This window comes from Tupaia chinensis, unplaced genomic scaffold, assembly GCF_000334495.1.
Source record: "Tupaia chinensis unplaced genomic scaffold, TupChi_1.0 Scaffold146907_1, whole genome shotgun sequence".
NCBI classification, from domain to species: Eukaryota; Metazoa; Chordata; class Mammalia; order Scandentia; family Tupaiidae; genus Tupaia; species Tupaia belangeri.
This window is the reverse complement of record NW_006206760.1, coordinates 2,447,564-2,470,971: the sequence shown is the minus strand read 5'-3', so window position 1 is coordinate 2,470,971 and position 23,408 is coordinate 2,447,564. Positions and strand designations below refer to the sequence as shown.

The 23,408-nt window shown below is 47.5% G+C and overlaps 1 protein-coding gene across 1 annotated transcript; it reads left to right on the top strand.

Annotated features, from left to right (window-relative positions):
• Positions 1-327: 327 nt before the first annotated feature.
• KLF3 (KLF transcription factor 3) lies at positions 328-23,000 on the top strand (the record flags this gene model as incomplete). The annotated part of the gene is given in 5 exon segments (XM_014584446.1): positions 328-423; positions 10,587-11,067; positions 12,482-12,632; positions 19,673-19,833; positions 22,674-23,000. Coding segments are annotated over 5 exon segments (1,032 nt in total). The 3' UTR covers positions 22,856-23,000.
• Between the last annotated feature and the right edge of the window lie 408 nt (positions 23,001-23,408).

The window sequence follows — 23,408 nt, the reverse complement described above, 5'->3', positions numbered from 1 at the left end:
GCCATACGTAATGTCAGCGTCCGCTGAGTGACACAGCAGTCCTGACTGAGCAAGCATCCCCCTGCTGAGAGTCGTACATATTTGTTCCAGAAACGTCAGGGTTATGCGTGTGAGTTAGAAATGCCCTCATCTGGTTATGACATGGGGTCTGCTTTTCCTGATAGAAAACGGCATCTTTTGTGGGCGAGGGAAACAGATTACAGCTACTCTGGGGGTGGGGAAGTGAAGGCGTAGAGAAGTGAGGTGAGGAGTATTCTATTTTATTTTCACTAGTTCCTATTTCAAGTAAGCTAGGGACTTGATTAACACTCTGTTCTTGTTTTCTAGGCCAAACACCAGAGCACCCTAGAAGGTTTAACGAAAAGAATGCTCATGTTTGACCCGGTCCCTGTCAAGCAGGAGGTGATGGACCCTGTCTCGGTGGTAAGTCTTCCAGATAGACTCCCTCCTTTGTCCCAGGTGATGGTAAGAGCATTGTGAGGTGGTGTTTGTTACTCCGTAGAGTTGCTGACTGATAGGCAAAGTTTTCTCGATGTCCCTGGGAATCGTGAGGTCAGTAGCCTTCTAACTGCAGTGCATCCTTTTATCATGGGATCCATGTTCCCCTAGACCTGTACCCTCACACACCCCCCCAAGATATGGTCAGCACAGAACTTAGACCACAGGCAAATCTGCTGTGACAGAAGTAGTTCTACAGAAACTCCTCAGCCTTTTGTGAATAAAAAATGACTAAATCGTTGGGACCAGCAGTTAGCGTAATGGCTATGTCACTGGACTCCCATGTAGTCGACCGCGGTTCAAGTCCCGGACCCAGTGGCTTAAATTCACGCCTGGTGTGTGTGCGTGTGTGCCCAAGATCCCGAGAGAATGGAGGAAAAGAGATTGCGGTGTGGCCATCTCCCCTAGGGGAGTTTTTCTCGCTTTCTGTCTCTCTGTCTCTGTCTCTCCGGCGAGTGCATGCACCCTATAACAAAAACCTCTTTAAAAAAATAAAGAATATAAATAAATAAATAAAAAGAGTAAATCGTTGACAGCAGCCGCTGGGTGAGGGTAAGCCAATGAGAAAAAGAACTCGGCTGTGAGTTTAGGAGTCTCACTTCACTTGGAAGAGTCTGCGTGGAGCCAGCAGGTAGTGTGGTGGTGAGGGCACCAGACTCCCACGTGACGATGCACGGTTTGAGCCCTGAACCCAGTGGCTTGGAAATCACGCTGGGTGTGTGTGCATGTGCACACATATCTAAAACCCCGAGGGATGAATGGAGGAGAAGGGACGTCCTTCCTGGGGGGATGATTTCTCACTTTTCCTTGGGTATTATCATTTTTAGTACCTTAAAGTGTAGTAAGCGAGGCCCTCTTGGCAACGGGCTTATCTGATGCTTTTCGGCTACCAGGGGACTATATTCGTCCAGGTATTTCTAGGGGTCCCACCAGTGAGTACACTAGCAATGAGACCCGGGCAGCAAGGAGAGGTGCCTGGCTTCCATGCTGGGAGCAGCCGGGACCTGAAGACTGGTTTAGTGATCATTGAATAACAATGTTACCCTTTCCTTCCGTGGGCTTGGGAAATACTTGCAAGAGCAAAAACTCAGCCGGATTTTTGTATCTGAAGGTTGGTCATGACGCGCTTACAACATTAGATCATCCTTAGGCATTGGCTAGGGAGCTTTCTGCCAGAGTGTTTAGACAAGATGTGGAAGTCACTCCGAGGCCCTTGGAACTGAGTCGCTGAGGACGTTACACAGCCAATGAAGCATTCACCAGTGTCTCTACCGAAAGGTTAAATAATGTCTCCATTCTAGCGAGGTAACTGCAGAGCCGAGTGTCTGAATATGGTAATAACTGAGCAATAAGCATTTTATTAATCAAAACACTGAGTTTCCTTCTAATGTTATTTGGTACTGTCATTATACTCATCATCTCCCCAGACTCTTGTGTTATCAGCTTGGAGGAAAATTAAGGTGTAAAATTCCGTCATCCGTTATCTCCTTGAAATACGAATGAGTTTGAGTGCCAGGGGATATGATTAATTTTGTAAGTGATGCAGAACCATCAGTGGTGCGTTTTACATTTCAGTGTACTGCCAGTGCTTTTAATCAAGCATGATAATGTGGCTCAAGAGCCCAATTTAAGGCTGAAACGAAGATTCACATGCTAAGTTAGTATGACTTTTTGTAGGGAAATGTGCTTGCCTGAACAAAGTGTGAAATCCACTGAATTGGAAATAAACTAATATTCTAACTTGCATTCATTCAGGAAGCTACAATATGTGGAAGTACCTTTTGAATTAACCATCCTTTTCTCCTTCGTGTGGTAGTTGTTAGCTTCAACTGACACTTGGAGAATTGAAATAGAGGACCAGCAGTTAGCGTCATGGCTATGTCGCTGGACTCCCACGTAGTCGACCGCGGTTCACATCCCGGACCCGGTGGCTTAAAACTCATGCCGAGCGCGTGTGCGTGCATGCCCAAGATCCCGAGAGGAGAATGGAGGAGAAGGGATTGCGGCGTGGCCATCCCCCCTGGGGGGTGATTTCTCCCTTTCTATCTCTCTGTCTGTCTGGCGAGCGCACGCACCCTATAGCAAAAACCTTTTCCAAAAAAAAGGAAAAAAAAAATTCAAATAGGTCTTTTTCACACAGTTGGTGTCAGTCATGACAATGACGGTTTAGTCTCGGTGCAGCAAAACCTCATTTGAGCAGTCGAGTGTTGTAAGTATTTTACAATCCCACATAGGCATAAAAATATCTTAACCTTTTGTTCTTCCCCTTTTAAAAGGACAGCATGGAGATGGTCTATTTTTCAATATTTGCGGTAGCTTAGAGACCGTGAGGACATGTCCACTGTCTGACACTTCATACAGCTCACTTACAGCTGTGCTTTGAGGCTTTGGGTAGCCCTCTTAAAATTTGGGAGGTGGGAGTCCAGCAGGTGGTGCCAGATTCCACATGGCCAACTGTGGTTCAAGATCCAGACCCAATGGCTTGAAAATCACAACAAATAAATAGATAAAGAAATTTGTTTAAAAAGAAAAATGGCAGAGATGGGCTGATGTCATCGATCTGTTGTAATACAGTGCTCAAGAGAAGCTGGATCCCACAGGGCAACCAGGGTTCGGAGCCCCTGCCAGGTCAGCCTGAAATGCACTGGGCATGCGTGTGAGTGTGCAAGATGGTGTGAGGAAGGGACTCGCCATGTGAGCAGACACCGCAGGGGATGCTCCTCTCTCTTTGAACTGCATGTGCTCTAATAGGAATCAAGGGAAAAAAAACAAATGAAAACTTCAAAAAAGTAGACCCTCCCTCCCCTGGTCTGTGCCACATCTCTGCTGTTTCCTGTCCACTTGGTGTTCACAAAATCACTAGCAGCTCCCTGAGCTTCTGTGTTTCTTTTTTTTAAAATTATTATTATTTGTAAAACAGGAACTAGGATATGTATAAAAGCACATGCAAAAAAATTATTTTCACCATTTCCAAAAATGTTGAAAATTAAAAACAATTAATTTAGGAGGTAAGAAAACAATGGAGAAAGTTAAAGAAAAAAATGAATTTAAAAAACACTATGCTTTGGGCTCAATAGGTGGCATAGTGGTTAAGGTGCTAGACTCCCAAATAGCCAACTGCAGTTCAAGCCCCAGACCCGGTGGCTTGAAAAATGCTGGGTGCATGTACCCATTCTGAGAGGAGAATGGAAAAGAAGGACTTGTGGCATGGACATCCCCCAGGGGATGATTTCTCACTTTACCTCTCTCTGTCTCTGGTGAGCGCACATGCCTTATGTCAAAAGCCAAAAAAATAGATAGATAGATAAATAAAAAGCATTATTCCTATAGATTACTTTTGAAGAAAGTGTATCTCTCTTTCTCTCTCCCTCTCTCTCACTCTCTCTCTCTCTCTCTCTCTCTCTTTTTTTTTTTTTTTGGCTTTTTATTGAAAATTGGCCTCTTAAAGAGAGGTCTTTTAAAAAATCAGTTATTTCCTCTGTTCTGCTACCAAAGAAAGTTCTCATGACTTTTCGGAGAGTAGAAAGAGAGCTTTCTACTTTGGTTGGCATAGAGGGGCGTGGCATTTGCAGTTTCCAGCGTGTGTGTTAATAAGGGCACCACTTCTTCCTGCGTGCGGAACCCCACCCTGGGGAGGAGGATGTCGGGGTTCACCTCACTCACAGTCCTGAATAGTGACAGACTTCATCCTGTTCATCCAGTCATCCCATCCACTCATGCCACCTTGGGACGGAAAACTCACCCAGACTATTCCTCATCAAACAAACGCTCCAAATCCTCACTTTAGTACAAAGTGACAGAGCTTTGGGAAGTTACCTAAACCCTGTGCCTTTCCCTCCACTGCAATTAAAATCTATTTTTGAAGGATCAACAGTTAGCATAATGGCTATGTCGCTGGACTCCCATGTAGTCGATTGCGGTTCGAGTCCAGGACCCCGTGGCTTAAACTCAACGCTGGGCATGTGTGCGTGCGTGCCCAAGATCCCGAGAGGAGAATGGAGGAGAAGGGATTGTGGTGTGGCCATCCCCCCCTGGGGGGTGATTTCTAGCTTTCTATCTCTCTGTCTCTCTCTGTCTTTCTGGCAAGTGCACGCGCCCTCTAGCAGAAACCTCTCCCCAAAAGAAAAACATCTATTTTTGAGATAGAACTGTATTATGGGATGCCCTGTCAATGGCAGGCCTTGCTAAGAAAGCATGGCGCCCACCCCCTGCCTTCATCCTGTGTTTGAGCTCTCGTGTTGGACTCTCAGCTCCCCTTCCAGGGAGAAGCCATCAGCAGATAAACTCACCCTGTGTGGAGGCGGTTGGGCACTGGGTGCTCTGAACCATGAAGCAAAGAACTGCCTCTTAATCACAGAGCCCCTGGAAAAGTAAACCCACCACCGCCTCTAGTGGGGTGAGGCTGGTGTGGGCCCTTGTCCACGCCTGGTCTCTGGACTACCCTGTTTCAGGACTCTCGGTTTCTGGGGTAAGCAGTGTGCAGAGGGAGCGCTGGAAGCCCGTCCGTCCGTGGCTAGGGGCCTATTTTCTGCTTCTTCAGCACCCGCCTCTGAGTTGAATTTGGGGCTAATCCAGCCACACTTATTTGCATTGCTGTCTTAGAAAACGGGGGCTTGGAACAAAGGAGGCGACTGTTCCCAGGGTGCCCAACTCTGTCCGTCCCCAGCGGTGTGGGGGGGACCACGCTGTGGCAAGCTGATTACAGTGGCTGTGTGCTCCACCCGCATAAGTAAACCTGCCTTAGGGAAGGTTCTGGGAAAGGTTTACTCCTGTGAAATTAGCCAATGAACTGGTGAGGGACCACATTCTTTCACCCTTCTGTGAGGCAGTCGGACTGGAACTAGTTAATTATGCGCTCTGAGCGGAGTGTTCTCTCCCCAGATGTGGCTCCCTGTCATAGATGCTCACCTTACCATCCGTGCACATCCAGCACAGGGGACAGGCCATCTGAGTGCACACTGTCGGGAAACCATTCGTGTGGCTGTCTCTCTTGATGGCCTGAAAAAAATCATTCAGTTTGCAAATTTCCCAGATTCTAAACTCCTCCTTTCCTTCAACTCACCCCATGGAAGGGAGAACCCGGCTCTGACACCAGTAAAAGCTTGTCCTCATTTTGCTTCCTATGTAGCTGCCAATAACAGTTGTCATTAAAATCTGGATCATAGGGGAGTCATGAAGAATGGGGCTGGAGGGAACCAGCAGTTAGCGTAATGGCTATGTCGCTGGACTCCCACGTAGTCGACCGCGGTTCGCATCCCAGACCCAGTGGCTTAAAACTCACACCGGGCGTGTGTGCGTGCGTGCCCAAGATCCCAAGAGGAGAATGGAGGAGAAGGGATTGCGGCGTGGCCATCCCCCCCTGGGGAGTGATTTCTCGCTTTCTGTCTCTATGTCTCTCTGTCTGTCTGGCAAGTGCACGCGCCCTGTAGCGAAAAACCTCTCCAAAAAAAAAAAGGAATGGGGTTGGAAATGAAGGAGAAGCTACACTTTGGCATCCGGAAGAAACAGTGCTGCCTCCCATCTCACGACAGTTTCTCTGAGTATCAGGATCTGTACCCTTCAGGGGCTCCCCAAGGGTCTTCAATAAGTACATGGAGGACACATTCTATGAAAGACCAGGCATGGACTTCCTTTTTTTTTTTTTCAAATTTAATTCTTTGCTTGTTTGTTTGCCAGAGGGCATGTGCACTCGCCAGAGAGAGGAAATAAAAACACACCCTTATGGGAGACGGACACCCTGCATTCCCTCCTCCATCTCTCCCTCCTGTTGGGATTTGGGGCACGCACACACATGCCTGGTGTGTTTTTCAGGGCACTGGGTTTGGGACTCAAAGCACGCTTTTGGTCACATGGGTTCCAGCCCTCTCAACCCCACCACCTGCTGGCCCAATTTTTATTGATTTTATTTTATTTTTTTAGCACCAAAATTAACTCAGCCTTTACTTCCAGTTCCACGGACTTTTTGAGATCAAACTTAAGAACTAGAACTCTTTCCACCACCCCTACTTATTTTTTTTTTGAAAGATTTTTGCTATAGGACGCGTGCGCTCGCCAGACAGACAGACAGAAAGCAAGAAATCACCCCCTAGGGGGGATGGTCACGCTGCAATCCCTTCTCCTTCATTCTCCTCTCGGGATCTTGGGCATGCACGCATGCACACGCGCCCGGCGTGAGTTTAAAGCCATCGGGTCCAGGACGCGAACCGTGGTTGACTACATGCGAGTCCAGTGACATAGCCATTATGCTAACTGCTGGTTCCTCACCCTGACAGGGTCTTAACACCAAGATCCATCAGCGACCCCTGAATCATGGGCAAATACAAATGGCAGCATATTCAGGGAGGGCTCCAGACATGAACCAGGAACCGTCTGATGTAGGTATCCTTTCAGAGCTTTGTGTTTTACTCCTGGGTCACCATATGGCCCTGAAAATATTTTTCATTGTCTTCGTTTTATATCTGCTATTTGGAGCCTGTGGCACCTTGGGCCACTCTCTAGTCACTCCACATGTGCCTTTTATGTTTTTCTTGAGAGGTTTTTGCTACAGGGCACGTGCGCTTGCCGGAAAGACAGAGAGAGGCAGAAAGCGAGAAATCACCCCCCGGGGGCATGACCACACCACAATCCCTTCTCTTCCATTCTCCTCTCAGGATCTTGGACACGCACGCACACGTGCCCGGTGTGAGTTTAAGTCACCGAGTCTGGGACTCGAACCGCAGCCAACTACATGGAGTCCAGCGACATAGCCATTACACCAACTGCTGGTCTCTACACATGCCTTTTAATAAGATCTCCTGGTGAGGGTGAAAGTACAGTTGGAGAATTCATCACAGTGGCCAAGCAGGTGCTATGATGGTTAAGGCACTGGACTCCCACATGGCCAACTGTGGTTTGAGTCCCAGACCCAGTGGCTTGCTGTCTCATCTTGCCTTCTGTCTCTGATAAGCACACATGCTCTATGGTAAATTAAAATAATAAAAAATAAATAAATGGTTTTTAAAAGAAGCCTATCACAGTGATTTTTTTTCTTTCTTTCTTGTAAGAAAAGACAAGGGACATTAGGACAACACAGCCTATGAGCATTAGGCTAAGCTCCTTACGTGTGTTACCTCATTGGGTCCCATTTTAACTTTAACGTCGCAACCACCAGGAAGGGGAGTACTCAGCAACACCTTGATAGACTTGCCATATTCTCATGACAGCCGCACTCCTAATATTTGGTTCGTCATGTTTCTTGCCTCCTTTTGTGGAATTGCATTATTTTTTTTTTATGGAGAGATTTTTGCTATAGGGCACGTGCGCTCACCAGACAGACAGAGAGAGACAGAGAGACAGCGAGAAATCACCCCCCAGGGGGGATGGCCACGCTGCAATCCCTTCTCCTCCATTCTCCTCTTGGGATCTTGGGCACGCACGCACATGCGCCCGGCGTGAGTTCTAAGCCACCGGGTCCGGGACGCGAACCGCAGTCGACTACGTGGGAGTCCAGCGACATAGCCATTACGCTAACTGCTGGTTCCCTGTGGAATTGCTTTTGTAGCATAATCATTTTCTTTTAAAGAAGGACTTCTATCATTACTGTAGAAAATACAGTATTTTTTCGTACACATTCAGGTAAACACGACAATGGTAAAGGAATTTGTGTTGACCGTGCACACCTCTGAGCATTGTGGGGGTGCACTATAATGCAGGAAGACTATTCCAAGAATTTAAACAGATGATAGTGATCTGGTCAGAGAAAGAAAGGACAGAAGAAAACAAAGCACGCAATCTTAACGATAAGAAACAAACCTCATAACCAACTGGATGAGGCCAGCTAAGGTGGCTGGATCCCACATAGCCAACCGCACGCTTCAATTCCCAGACCCCATGGTTTGGAAGACACACCAGGCATGTGTGCATGCCCCCCAAAAAATCCCAAGACGAGAATGTCGGAGAAGGGATTGCACTGTGGACCTTCCTTCTGGAAGGTGCTTTCTCACCTTTTCTCTAGTGAGTGCACTCTTACTAGTTGACCACGGTTTGAGTCCCAGACCCAGTGGCTTAAAATTCATGCGGGTGTATGTGCGTGCATGCCCAAAATCTCGAGAAGAGAATGGAAGAGGAGGGATTGCAGCACGGCCATCTCCCTCATGGGTGATATCTCATTTTCCGTCTCTCTGTCTTCCCAGCGAACATGTCCTATAGCAGACTCTCTCAGTAGAACAGCACCGATAACCCTGATGCATCACCAGGTGGGGACTGACCCAGGCTAGGTCTAGAGAGAAACGGATGTGATCTGAGTAATAATCCGAGTCAGATGTATTGCTCGCCCACAGTTACTCATAGCAGCGGCCATTGGCAGGGCAGGGAGGCTCAGGAGTCTGTAGTGTGTTTAGACTATTTAACAGTAAGAGCCATGCGGGGTGTTCCCGGTTGCCTCTTGGGGTTCACATGTGCCTCCAGATTGTAAGTGCACAGGGCTTCAGCGCTGAAAGAGAGGCGCTGTGTGTTGTCATTGTCATTGTCAAGCAGTGAAATTACAAGTAATCTTCTACAGGTAAACTCGACCTGTCACCAGTGTTACCCTTTTCTCTCAATTGCCTGCAGCTAAAGAAAACGGCTTATCGAGTTTGATTTTAATTCGGGAGTAGAAGTCGTGGAGGGAATCCCAAGAGTACCCCTGGAGTGAAATTATGATGAGTGGTTCGCATTTAAAGCTGGGTAGATGAAAATGAGGTTATTCTGATCGCTAAGAGAAAGGGGTATTTGGAGATAGAGTAAGTCGTTGGTGAGACAGATCTTCCATTTGGGGGGAACCGGCCATGTTGTGTGTTCTTCGCATCTTGTTAGACGGCTCACCGGGCCTCAGCTGCCATGTGAGTGACTTCGAGCACCACAGATCCGTGTCTGAGTCGTACAGCTGTTTCTTAGGAGTCTGTGTTACTGACATAATGGCTATGTTGCTGGATCCCATGATCGACCACAGTTCAAGTCCCAGACCCGGTGGTTTAAACTCATGCCAGGCACATGTGCATGCATGCCCAAGATCCCAAGAGGACAATGGAGGAGAAGGGATTGCGGCGTGGCCATCCCCCGACGGGGGTGGTTTCTCGCTTTCTGTCTTTCTGTCTGTCTTTCTGGTGAGCGCACGCGCCCTATAGCAAAAAAGAAGAGGAGTCTGTTACCCTCAGATTTGGAAATCAGGGCATCGTCTACAGCTTCATCCAGGACTGAACAGGAAGGGGCCGAGGATGTACTTGTCCTGATGAGAGTGGCCTTCACTCCTGAAGGTGCGAGTGGCTGGCCATCGTGGTTCCCTGAGACAGAAGTTTCTGGAATGGGGACCTGTAGTCCTACAGCAGGACAGTCCTGGGCACACGGGGTGGGGGGGGGTGCTCGCTACCCTCAGCAGGGCTAGTCCTGCTGCTGGAAGGTTCTGCCGTGAGAAATACTCCATACCCCACGCAGGCTAAAGACTTGACTCGAGAGCCTTCTTGCCAATCAGGAAAGCCCATTGGAAGAGCCTCGGGGTGGATTTGGTTGGTTCTGGGTAACCCCCACCTCAGAGGCCTAATGATAAAGATTCGGGGGCCTTCTGTGATCTAGCTTAACCTTGGACATGGGACACGGGAGTCATCTCAGAATTAACCTTCCGGTTTTCCATAGGACGCAGGATCCATGTGGACCTGAGTTCTAGCATTCATGAAACCATTTCCCTCATAGCACTTCTTTTTTTGGGAGGAGAGGTTTTTGCTAAAGAGCACGTGCGCTCACCAGAAAGACAGAGACAGAGAGACAGAAAGCGAGAAATCACCCCCCGGGGGGATGGCCACACTGCAATCCCTTCTCCTCCATTCTCCTCCCGGGATCTTGGACATGTACGCACATGCGCCCGGCATGAGTTTAAGCCACCAGGTCCGGGACTCGAACCACAGTCGACTATGTGGGAGTCCAGCATGTAACCATTACACCATCTGCTGGTCCCAAATGCTTTTTTAAATCCCTGTCATTTTAAGTGCCTTATTAGAGGTTTGGGCCTTAATCCGTGCTTCACAGAAATGTGCTCATATCGTAATTCTCACGTCTTGCGTCTTTCTCTCCGATAGTCCTACCCGTCGAATTACATGGAGTCAATGAAGCCCAACAAGTACGGGGTCATCTACTCCACGCCTCTGCCCGACAAGTTCTTCCAGGCCCCCGAGGGGCTGTCGCACGGCGGGCAGATGGAGCCGGTGGACCTGACGGTGAACAAGCGCAGCTCACCGCCCTCGGCTGGGAATTCTCCTTCCTCCCTCAAGTTCTCGCACCGGAGGGCGTCGCCGGGGTTGAGCATCCCTTCCTCCAGCCCGCCGATCAAAAAGTACTCGCCCCCGTCGCCGGGCGTGCAGCCTTTCGGGGTGCCTCTGTCCATGCCGCCAGTCATGGCCGCTGCCCTGTCCCGGCATGGGATCCGGAGCCCGGGGATCCTGCCTGTCATCCAACCTGTCGTGGTGCAGCCCGTCCCGTTCATGTACACAAGTCACCTCCAGCAGCCGCTCATGGTCTCCTTGTCGGAGGAGATGGAAAATTCGAACAGCAGCATGCAGGGTGAGTCCCCACCGGGGCACACCCACACCACCGCAGCGCCCGCCTCGCACACTGGGTGCGCTGGGTTTCAGGCCCTTCTGGGGGAGGGAGCACAGAGGCAGAGCTGTTGAACTCTTCAAAGGAAACACTCAGCTGCCTGAGGCATTTCCTTTTTTTTTTTTTAAATGTTGATCTTGGAAGAGCTCCCAAGAATCAGGCTGTCTGTTTAATACCAGGAGATGATTCCTCTCTCTGTAGAGCTGTCAACTTGGGGTAGTTAAGAATCTTGACTTAAATTTTGCATTATCCAGTATCAACATGGTTTTGTACGTTCTCAAGGCATTTTAAAACCGTTTTTTTCTTAAGAGAGATCTTTGCTATGGGGCGTGTGTGTGCACACAGCCAGAGAAACTAAAAAAGAGAAATAGCCCCAGGTGGGGTAGCCATGCTGCAATCCCTTCCCCTCCTCCAGTCTCCTGTTGGGATTTGGGGCACGCACGCACATAACACCCTGTATAAGTTTTAAGCTGCCAAGTCCGGGACTTGAACCGCAGTTGACTATGTGGGAGTCCAGTGACATAACCACTAAACCATCTGCTAGTCCCTTAATACAATAGCTTTCAAAGATTTTTTTTTTTTTTAATTCCTTGAGTGAGAGAGAGCACGCCCCAGCAGGCTGATATCAATCCACCCAGAGCCTCAGAAATTCCAGGATCGCAGAGTACCGAAGGAGGCTCTGAGCATGAACCCCGTCCTCCCATGTCGGTTAGGGCTGGGAAGGGTTGCATTTCACCCCTGCCACCACCATTCGGCCCAGCTTTTCTGACCAGCTTGATAACTACTAGCTGTTAAAAGCCACCTTGTTGATAATCCAACTGGTCATAGAGAGAAGACAATAGGGTTGAAAGGAGATAACCAAACATTTTAAGAAAGAATCATTCAAGGGCCATTGTCACAGGTCTCTGGGGCCAGCAGATGGCGTGGTGCTTAAGGCACTGGACTCCCACATGGTCAACTCCGGTTTGAGTCCCAGACCTGGAAGTTTGAAAATCATTCCAAGTGTGTGTGCTTGCATGCCCAAAATTCTAAGAGGAGAATGGGGGAAAGAGAATTACAATAAGACCAACCCCCGGGGGGAGTGATTTCTCACTTTCCCTCTTACTGTCTCTCTCCCAGCGAGCACTTACACCCTGTAACAAAACTTTAAATAAATTTAGAAAAAAAAAAAAAAAAAGTGAAGTCTGTATGTTTACTGCTTACTGGCAAAATAGTGGTCAGGAGAAACCAGATAAGAATCAAGTTTGTTCCTACTCTAATTTTGCCCAAGGCAAATACATGCTCACACCTTAGTGTTGTAGGTAAACTGCAGTGAATTTAGAAAACCTGGAATTGGCGAGTTGTCCACAGACTAAGTTTTCTATGTTTTATTTTTCAGTACCTGTAATCGAATCGTATGAGAAGCCTATATTGCAGAAGAAAATTAAAATAGAACCCGGGATCGAGCCGCAGAGGCCAGATTACTATCCTGAAGAAATGTCACCCCCTTTAATGAACTCTGTGTCCCCCCCACAAGCATTGTTGCAAGAGTAAGTATATTTAGGTCTACCCGCGTTTGTGTCAGGGTGTGCATCTCGGGACCCAGAATGGAAGCACGAGATGTCACACCGTTGTACGGTGTGTGACCAGGAATGCTTCATGGGTGGCAGCCCCTGGGCAGTGGCCCAGTGCCAGTGGTCAAGACGATATCAGTGAGTGGGTTCTCCGCAACACTGCACCTGGCCACATACATTGTATCTTTTGCGTTTTGTTTTGTTTTGTTTTCATCCTTCCAGGGTAACTATACATAGTTTTTCCCATAATTGGAATCTTTGCATAAATTGAACCTGGTGTTCTAAACATTCCACGTACACGTGGATCTTGGAGACTTTCATGTAGACACACACAGCCCGTCCTCCCACCGTCACTTCTGATCGAGTATTCTATTTCTGTCATGGAGAATGTCTTTAATCAAGCTCTTCAGGCCAACCTCAAACCCAAGAGATGTTTCAAAAGTCCTGGGAACAGTGGTGGCAGCAGCGGGTTGTCCACGTGGCTCCAAGAAGCTCGTGAATAAAGAACTTTTTGTTCTCTCTCTTTTTGTTTAAATTTGTTTTCGTTTATGTTTTTATCTTTTAGTATTTTGGGTTTGTTTTAGGGTTTTTTTTTTTGTTTGTTTGTTTGTTTTCCTTCACGAGCGAGGGAGGGCATATGGTATCCCAGCAAGGGCCCAACACCATGATCCAGCCGTGCCTGGTGTGCTCCAGACCTGAAGCCAGTACTGTCATGTAGGCCTCTGGGACCTTCACGTTCTCCCACAAGGCCATCGTCTGGCCCTGCAAATAAAGAACTTACTATCTAGTCTCGTAATTGTAGCTGCCTGTGGATTCTCGGTCTCCCGGAGAACTCGTGCCTCACAGGGAGGCGGTCCTGTGTTGATCGGCTTCGTGGATGGTGGGTCACTTTAGCTTTAGGTCTCCCGGGCTGTGGTGTGACTATGCCACACACAGGTTAAATGACAGCATTCCTGAGATTTTCTAGCAGACAAAACCTTGACTTCTGCCATGGGTCTCACTTGGGACTAATTCCAGTAGCTAAGATGATGCACTTTGAACCCAACACTGGATTTTAGCCCTGCACACAACCATCTGTTTGATCTTGGGCTAGCCACTGAATCTTTTTTTTTTTTAATTTTATTTAACTTTTATGTATTTATTTTAGTTGGACCAGAGGAACAGAGTAAGAAAGAGAGATAGAGAGTGAGAAAGTGAGAAAGCAAGCTGCCAGGGCCAGGACTCGAACTGCGGTTAGCCATGTGGGAGTCCAGCTCTCTAAACCCCTGCCGGTTCTAGTCACTGCATCTTACTCCCTCCGTTTCCTCTTTGTTTTCATCATCAGCTGGAGTTTTGCAGTAGTCATCGCATTGACTTGGCTAGCCAACTTCCCAAGATGGTTCCTGTCTCCGCGGGGTCCTCTTCATCATCTTCCTCCCACGTTACGTTTTGGCCAACTTTCCCCACCTTCCTGCTTTACCTTTGCCGCCCTGTCTATCATACAGCGAGCTGTGGCAGATGGCGAGTTTTCTGCTTTTGAGCAGCTGTTGGCTGGGGACTTCAGATACATTGCAGTGTGTTATCCCCATGAAGTTTAATTAGCCGCTCTTCATAGACGCTCCCGTGTCTTCATAGACGCTCCCATGTTTGTCCACTGCAGCAAATCCGTCTTTTTTTTCAGTTGTCACATACTCCCTGATAGATGAAGAGGAGACTGAATCTTAGCAGAGCATCAGCAGCAGGGCGAGCGATTGTACGGTGTGTGACCAAGAATGCTTCATGGGTGGCAGCCCCTGGGCAGTGGCCCAGTGCCAGTGGTCAAGACGATATCAGTGAGTGGGTTCTCCGCAACACTGCACCTGGCCACATACATTGTATCTTTTGCGTTTTGTTTTGTTTTGTTTTCATCCTTCCAGGGTAACTATACATAGTTTTTCCCATAATTGGAATCTTTGCATAAATTGAACCTGGTGTTCTAAACATTCCACGTACACGTGGATCTTGGAGACTTTCATGTAGACACACACAGCCCGTCCTCCCACCGTCACTTCTGATCGAGTATTCTATTTCTGTCATGGAGAATGTCTTTAATCAAGCTCTTCAGGCCAACCTCAAACCCAAGAGATGTTTCAAAAGTCCTGGGAACAGTGGTGGCAGCAGCGGGTTGTCCACGTGGCTCCAAGAAGCTCGTGAATAAAGAACTTTTTGTTCTCTCTCTTTTTGTTTAAATTTGTTTTCGTTTATGTTTTTATCTTTTAGTATTTTGGGTTTGTTTTAGGGTTTTTTTTTTTGTTTGTTTGTTTGTTTTCCTTCACGAGCGAGGGAGGGCATATGGTATCCCAGCAAGGGCCCAACACCATGATCCAGCCGTGCCTGGTGTGCTCCAGACCTGAAGCCAGTACTGTCATGTAGGCCTCTGGGACCTTCACGTTCTCCCACAAGGCCATCGTCTGGCCCTGCAAATAAAGAACTTACTATCTAGTCTCGTAATTGTAGCTGCCTGTGGATTCTCGGTCTCCCGGAGAACTCGTGCCTCACAGGGAGGCGGTCCTGTGTTGATCGGCTTCGTGGATGGTGGGTCACTTTAGCTTTAGGTCTCCCGGGCTGTGGTGTGACTATGCCACACACAGGTTAAATGACAGCATTCCTGAGATTTTCTAGCAGACAAAACCTTGACTTCTGCCATGGGTCTCACTTGGGACTAATTCCAGTAGCTAAGATGATGCACTTTGAACCCAACACTGGATTTTAGCCCTGCAAACAACCATACTTTTTTTTTTTTAATTTTATTTAACTTTTATGTATTTATTTTAGTTTGACCAGAGGAACAGAGTAAGAAAGAGAGATAGAGAGTGAGAAAGTGAGAAAGCAAGCTGCCAGGGCCAGGACTCGAACTGCGGTTAGCCATGTGGGAGTCCAGCGCCCTTAACCACCATGCCACCTGCCAGTTCTAGTCACTGCATCTTACTCCCTCCGTTTCCTCTTTGTTTTCATCATCAGCTGGAGTTTTGCAGTAGTCATCGCATTGACTTGGCTAGCCAACTTCCCAAGATGGTTCCTGTATCCGCGGGGTCCTCTTCATCATCTTCCTCCCACGTTACGTTTTGGCCAACTTTCCCCACCTTCCTGCTTTACCTTTGCCGCCCTGTCTATCATACAGCGAGCTGTGGCAGATGGCGAGTTTTCTGCTTTTGAGCAGCTGTTGGCTGGGGACTTCAGATACATTGCAGTTCTATCCATTAGCCGCTCTTCATAGACGCTCCCGTGTCTTCATAGACGCTCCCATGTTTGTCCACTGCAGCAAATCCATCTTTTTTTTCAGTTGTCACATACTCCCTGATAGATGAAGAGGAGACTGAATCTTAGCAGAGCATCAGCAGCAGGGCGAGCGAGTCTCTGGCGGAGTTGCACACAGTAACTCTTCACAGTTGTAGTGTGCCTTCCGCCCCTGAGAGGGACCTTCTCCAAGTATTTTCAAAGGAGAATGATTTCATTCCCCGTAACCAGCGTGTGGGAGTCAGACATTAGATAACTGGCCCTGTAATTGTGCTGATGTGACAACTAGGGGGACCCGGGCTTGACCTGCTTCCGGACAGTGCTCTTCCCGCCCACTTACCCCCAAGTAGCCATTGCATCTGCTCAGTGAAAGGGAAACAGAATAACTGAGCCAAGCGGGCTCATCCTACAGGCTGAGCGACTTCTTGTTTATGACAAGGGGTGTTTCTGGCAAGGTTACTTGCACTGTGACATGTTAGAACGTGACTATGCCTACACGGGTGATGAAAAGATGCTATCAAACTAAAGTCAAGTGCCTACAGAGAGAGGGCACCTGTGGATTGACTGGACAGTGTTACTGCAAAAGTCTAGGTTATTGGGAATTACAATATGAAACGTTCCAGCAGATCTGAAGGCAGTGTTCTGTGCTCTGAATATGGCCCGAAAGGAAAATGCTGTGTTCTTTCCTACTTTAAATAATGGTCTTTGGATGATCTCAAGCTCAGTGGTTTTCGGTGATTAATGAGTAATGCGCTTGTTTCAATTTTGACCTAAGAATGCATTTGCTCTTCAAAAACTCAGATCCGCCACACTGGGACATGCACTCTTTAAGTAATGCTCTCACAGATGTGATTAAGTAATGTCTTGGAGTGCAGCCAGGAGCAGCCCACGTAGGAAACCAGCTAGCCAGGAAAGAATCGCGTGAACCCAGGCACCAAGCACCATGGCTGTGAGGCGGTCCCAGTAACATTTGACTCGGGAAACCATTCCTTTCCAGAGGAGACTAAAACCCAGCTTTGAAATCTCTTTGCTTGATCGTACCATTATAGCTATAGCTATGGGCACTCGGAGGTTTGTTAAATTCCCTTTGCTGGACCGGCCAGTAGTGGTCAAGGCATCTGGGTCCCACCTGGCTATGTGATTGGGTCTGAGACCCAGCAGTTTGAGAGACACGCTTGGTGCATGTGTGTGCATGCCCAAAATCCCGAAAAGATTCAAATGTAGGATTGTGGTGTGATCATCCCTCAGGGGAGGGCTTTCTCACTTTCCCTCTTTCTGTCTCTCTTGCATATGCTCTCTAGCAAATTAAAAACTTAAAAACAAACAAACTTCTGCTGTATACACACATGCCACAAGGTCTTCACACTGGGTTCCACCTCCAGCCTCAGCCAGCTGTGACCACAGGCACACACGCTCAAGGGAGACCTTGAGAGGTGAACCTGGGATGTCCCTGGGTCACCCCTGCACCACCGTGGCTGGCCATCACCCCCATTTTATAGGGAAGAAACCGAGGTACAGAGAGGTTAAGTACCTTGCCCAAGATCACAGATTCTCCATGCTAGAGCTGGGATTTAAAATAAACAAGTGGGAAAAGCAGTCATAATGCAAAAAAGCCATTAGGTCCCCAACCTATAAAATTTAATAATTGGGAGAGATTTTCAGTCATTTGGAATATTCTCCCAGTATCCCAGAGACATGAGATGTCGTTCATCATGAAATTTCTTCCCCAGCCTCTTATTTCCTGGAGTTGTCTTAATGAAGATGAACCATTTTTATTACATGGCATTAAAGTTGAAAGTTCGAAATAAACTGGTAGGCCAGCAGGGGATGTGGTGGCATGGTGGTTAAGGCACTAGATTCCCACATGGCCAACTGTGGTTTGAGTCCCAGACCCGGTGGCTCGCTTTCTCACCCCCCCCCCCCCCTTTCCGTGTATCTCTCTGGTGAGTGCACAAGCCCAATAGCAAATTTTAAAATAATAATATTAATAATACTACTAATAATTAAATAATCCTTCAAAGAAATTTTAAAACACTAGTACTTCTTTCTTTCCTTGAAGGATTTTAAATGAATAGTTCAGCCTTATGAAAACTCTGTCCATAAAACTCTCATCACTCCATTTTCTCTGCTGTTTGTACATACGTATAATTGAAGTCCTTGTTCTCCTCCCCCCTCTATTTCATGGTCAGTTTTCCGTATATCAAAACTTGACTTTTTTATCCATCTGTATCTCCTTTCTCACCCCTAGGCATCAGGGTAGAAAGTTAAGATACTCAAAACTGAGTTTTCTTCGTTAAAAATGAAAAGTAAGGTCCCTTAAACCATTTATTTTTTCCTAGTTGTGTCTTAGCATTCCTGGAAAAATGATTGACAAGGGATTTGTATTCAATTTTTTTAAAAAATTATTTTTTATTATTATTATTGTTATTTAGTATGCTGTAGGGTACATGTGCTTACCAGAGAGAGAGAGAGAGAGAAATGAGAAAGCAAGCTGCTAGCTCTGGGACTCAAACCATGGTAGGCCATGTTGGAGTCCAATGCTCTATCATACCACCTACTGGCCTGTTTATTCAAATTTTCACCAAAAAAATCAAACCTTAATTCAAGGTCTCCCTTTGGATTTTTGGAGCTAAAGGTTAACCTTTTATTTTATTTTATTTTATTTTATTTTATTATTCTCCAAAGCACGAGTGTTTTACCCTCATCAAGTTCTTTTCACTTTTTCAGCAGTATGTATTCTTTGGAACGTTATTGAAGTTACAGATCGAAATGTAAAAGAAAAAGGCGTCTTTGATTATAGTTGGAGAGTGACTACGTAGACTCCTATAAAGTAATACGTTCTTAGGAAAGTGAATGAGTAGATTAGAACCTTTTAATCCCTTATATTAATTAGCAGGAGAAAACTTTGCAGGCTTTTCCCAGCTCTTCCCCATCTCCCATTTCTCCCCACCACCTTCCTTTCTGTAAAAGAAGGCTCATCGTAGAGACGTTCGATGGGCTTTGAGTTCAAGTCCTCCCGGGGAAGGTTGCACAGACTCAGGGAGGTAGCGAGGAAGAGCCGGAGCCCGTTGGCAGCCAGTGTCCTGGGTGATGGCCCTCCTGGCCTGGCTCCTGGTACTGCAGGAAGGTCTCCCTCGTGCAGAGTGGTAGGGACAGGAAAGGCTTGTGCTTGCCAAGACAGCAACGCCAACTTCTTTTATTTCTGGAAGCGCTAGTATTTGAAAATTAAGTGCGAATTGGCAGTCTGCAGGAGACTTAACACTCACTGCCAGGGACGTGAAGGATGAAATGCAGATACGTTCTACAGTGTGGTTGCCGAGGTAGAGGAATGTGACCTTTCCATTTTTCCCTGGAGAACAGTAATGGGGAATGGGGAAAACGGAGCCTAGTGTTCCGCATTGCCGAGCACAACACTCTCGCTGGGAGCTCGCTCTAGCGACGCCCCCTAACCCTGCACACTGTCCTTACTTATCCGCATGTCTGTCTCCCCCTAGAGTGTGAGCTCCTCAAGGGCAGGACCCCTGTTTTTATTCATCTCTGTGTCCCGGTGCCAAGCCCAGTGCCTGGCTCATGGTAGGTGCTCACTCTGTGATTGTCGACTGACTATGGCCGTCCTTCTCGGGTTGATCAGCTACTTCTCTTTCTGTTTATATTGTCGGGATTTTCGTTTGCTTTGGCCCCGCGTTGTACATGCTTTGAGTAGAGTGAAGGAGGAGAAGAGAGTTCTCCCAGCGTGATGCATTTCACCTTGACTTTCACAGGAATCACCCCTCCGTCATCGTGCAGCCAGGGAAGAGACCTTTACCTGTGGAATCCCCGGACACCCAGAGGAAGCGGAGGATACACAGATGCGATTACGACGGATGCAACAAAGTATACACTAAAAGCTCCCATTTGAAAGCACACAGAAGAACACACACAGGTATTAAAAACACCACGCCCTTTCATCTTTCTTAAGAAGTACATGTAGGTCAGCCAGTGGCAGGGTGTTTAAAGCAGCCGGATTCCACATGGCCGACTGCTGTTCGAGTTCCATACCTGCAACTTGAAAGACATGCCAACATGCCAGGCATGTGTGTGTGCATGCCCAGAATCGCAAAAGGAGAATGGAAAAGGGATTGCAGCATGGCCATTCCCTTCGGGTGTGCTTTCTCATTTTCTCTCCCTTTCTCTGTCTCTCTGTGTCCCTCTCCAGCCAGTGCATACACCTCATGGGAGGAAGGGGTGGAACCTCTACCGTGAGACAGAAGGGACAGTGCTTTGACATAGGCTGTCACTGAACACGTGAAAAATGGTCAGATCACGACGGTGAAGAATGGTTCTTCACACAGAACAAATCAGTTCTGTCCTTGAGAGAAAGAAAAGTGAGGAAATGTGGGTGATTTCTGTCTTCTAAGATGGCAGGAACACCTATGCTGTTGCCCACCATATTTGTTCTAGAGCGTCTTCCATCTGACACAGCACTGGTCGTAGAGGGTGAACAACTGGATCGTATAAAAGTTGTTGTACCAGGTCTTTTTATCTTAGTGATTAGGGAGCCAGATCCCAAATGGCCAACCATGGTTCGTATCCTGGCTCTGGAGGCTTGAAAAATTCACCATGTGTGTGCGCAATGTGTGTGTGTGTCCCGAATCCGGACAGGATGAAGAAATGGACAAGGAATAGCAGCATGATCACACCCCATTGGGTGTGATCTCTTTAAAGAAAGTGCTGCATGTGTAAAGAAAACCCGAAAATCTTTCTAGTGCTTCCGAACATTCTGGTAGCACCAGAACCGTAAGGAAGTCTACAGAAATGTCTTTGCGGGCTACTTGATTGCAGTCAGTACTGGTGATTGATGTTCACGGGAGGCCCATCTCACCTCGGCCCCTCCAAGGGAAATTCTAACGTAATAGCAGTTTGCCCCGAGTACACTCTTTAACTCTTAAGTGGGGATTGTTTGGCTCAACCACATGCAAAGAGACATAGGGGATTTGGAAGAGAGAAGGGAGGGGAATGCCTAGCAATGTGGAATGAAGTCAGTCGTGGAAAGGAGGCAGGGGACACAGGAAAATCAGCCTGGGTACAACTGTCATCTTGCTTTGGCAGACAGTTGTGACAGCGAGCTGAGAGCGATGGCCTAGCGCTTAGAACACCCAGTCAGCCATGTCAGCGAGAGCGGTCAGGGCTTCCTGGGGCATCAGTTGGACCTGAGCCCTGGTGTTACCAGCTTCTAGCCTCAAATTAGAAAGACTTTGGGTCATTTGTTTGTTGTTTTTGTTGTTTTTGTTTTGTTTTTGTTACTGATTTAAGTAGGTAAGATTGCCATAGTGTTGGACCAGCAGATGGCGTGGTGGTTAAGGGCACTGGACGCTTGCATGCCCGACCATAGTTCGAGCCCTGGACCTGGTGGCTTTCTCTCTAGCTCTCTCTCTTCTCCTTCTCTCTCTGGTCAAAATCAAAAAATAACGATAGTAAATAAAAAAATAAAAGATTGCCATAGCAGCCTTTTTACCCATAAGGGCATTCCTCCAGGCTCTCCCATCACCACTTCATAAGGGTTTTCTGTAAATCATTATTGTCCTACGCAAGGGGCTTGTAGAAACCTGGTTTCTGACAGACAGGAATTACGGTACTTCCATTATTTCTGAATTAAAGCATTATCCTTAGGCTCACTTATATATATATTTTTTGAGAGGTTTTTGCTATAGGGCACGTGTGCTCACCAGAAAGAGAGAGACAGAGAGATAGAAAGCGAGAAATCACCCCCCAGGGGGGATGACCACGCTACAATCTCTTCTCCATTCTCCTCTTGGGATCTTGGGCATGCACACACACACACCCGGTGTGAGTTTAAGCCACCGAGTTCCGGACTCGAACTGCGGTCAGCTACATGGGAGTTCAGCGACATAGCCATTAAACTAACTGCTGGTCCCTAGGCTCACTTGTTATTAATCGAACAAGAAAATGGGCTGTTGAACTCCCTGATAGTTACGTCAGTTTACATAGACTTTATATTTTTAGAAAACTACGGAGAAGTCTAAGAAAATGCCACAGACTTTCTGCTGGGCTTTGTCATCAGATGCAAAGCATTGTAGCAGTTAAGCCCCGGAGCAGGTTGAGGAATTAGACATCCACAGATTGCAGATCAGTGTGCGTTTATGAAGTCAGTGTTCGGTGGTCCCCCAGGACGGATTTCGGTGCCTTGATAGATGAAGAACTCTGAAAATCTCCCCACGCCTCCTCTCTCGGGCAGAGAGCCAGTTAAATATGAGGGAATTAATTTCACTTTTTTCTCCTACTTGTGCGTCAGTGGTCTAGTCCATGTTGTTGCTGATAATAGAATGACCTGAGTGTGGGTGATATTTTAAAAACAGATTTGCTCAGCTCGTGCTTTGGAGGGTCTAGGGCCACAACTAGTGGACAATGTGGAGGGCTTCACGCGTCGACAGGAGAGAGCTTATCTGCCCTCCTTCCCTCCTCTTCTAAACCCACCAGCATTCATAAAGGTGGGGCTCCGCTTGGGAACCTCACCCCAGGCCCAAGTCACCCCTGGAAGGCGCCAGCTCTTTATCCCATAGGCTTAATTGGCCATGGCTGGGCCAATTTTAACGCGAATTTCGGGTGGACAGTTTCACACCGTAGCAAGTGGTTTATTGTGTTATCGAGGGACAAGCCTAGGAGCCTAACTAGAAAATCCTTTTTGTCGAGAGGTTAGCTCGAAAACGTCCACTTGACTACCTTTACAGGAAGAGTCAGCGCTCTTCTTTTTCTTCCCTGCAGGAGAAAAGCCCTACAAGTGTACGTGGGAAGGGTGTACGTGGAAGTTTGCTCGGTCTGACGAACTAACAAGACATTTCCGAAAACACACTGGGATCAAACCCTTCCAGTGCCCGGACTGTGACCGCAGCTTCTCCCGCTCCGACCACCTGGCCCTCCATAGGAAACGTCACATGCTGGTCTGAAGGCCTCCGTCTCCCACCCGACGCGACTCCCCGCTCGCCTGACTCTCTCTGACCTCCCTCCCATGATCTAACTCATTTTTTACATGTACATTTTAATTTGGATTCAGCTGGTCTGAGTCCCTGAATTTATATCACTCAAAACTTCCATATGGTCAGTAGTGGATACTCTCTAATCTCCCTCTCCTTACCACGGGTCAGACCTAAAGAATGTGAACACTTTTTTTTTTTTTTTTCCTTCTGGGGATGCTAAGCAAACCCTTCTTACAGATACGTTTAATGTAATGAGGACAAGGGAACATGTAAACTCACGTAACCAATGGTCAGTTTTTCCATGTATTCTCAAAAGAATGTCCGAGTAAATGTATTAGAAATACAGTATCCAGCCTGCTGGGGCATGCCAGAGACAGTCAGACCGCTGTGCCCTGTGACCGCATTGTCTGCTTGACCGTGAAAAGAAGGGCGACCCCTCTCACCGCTTAGCTAGGGGCTCAGCCAGGACCTCAGACTCCTTCAGCCAGCTCCTCACTGGCCTTCACAGATCTCTCTGGTCAAC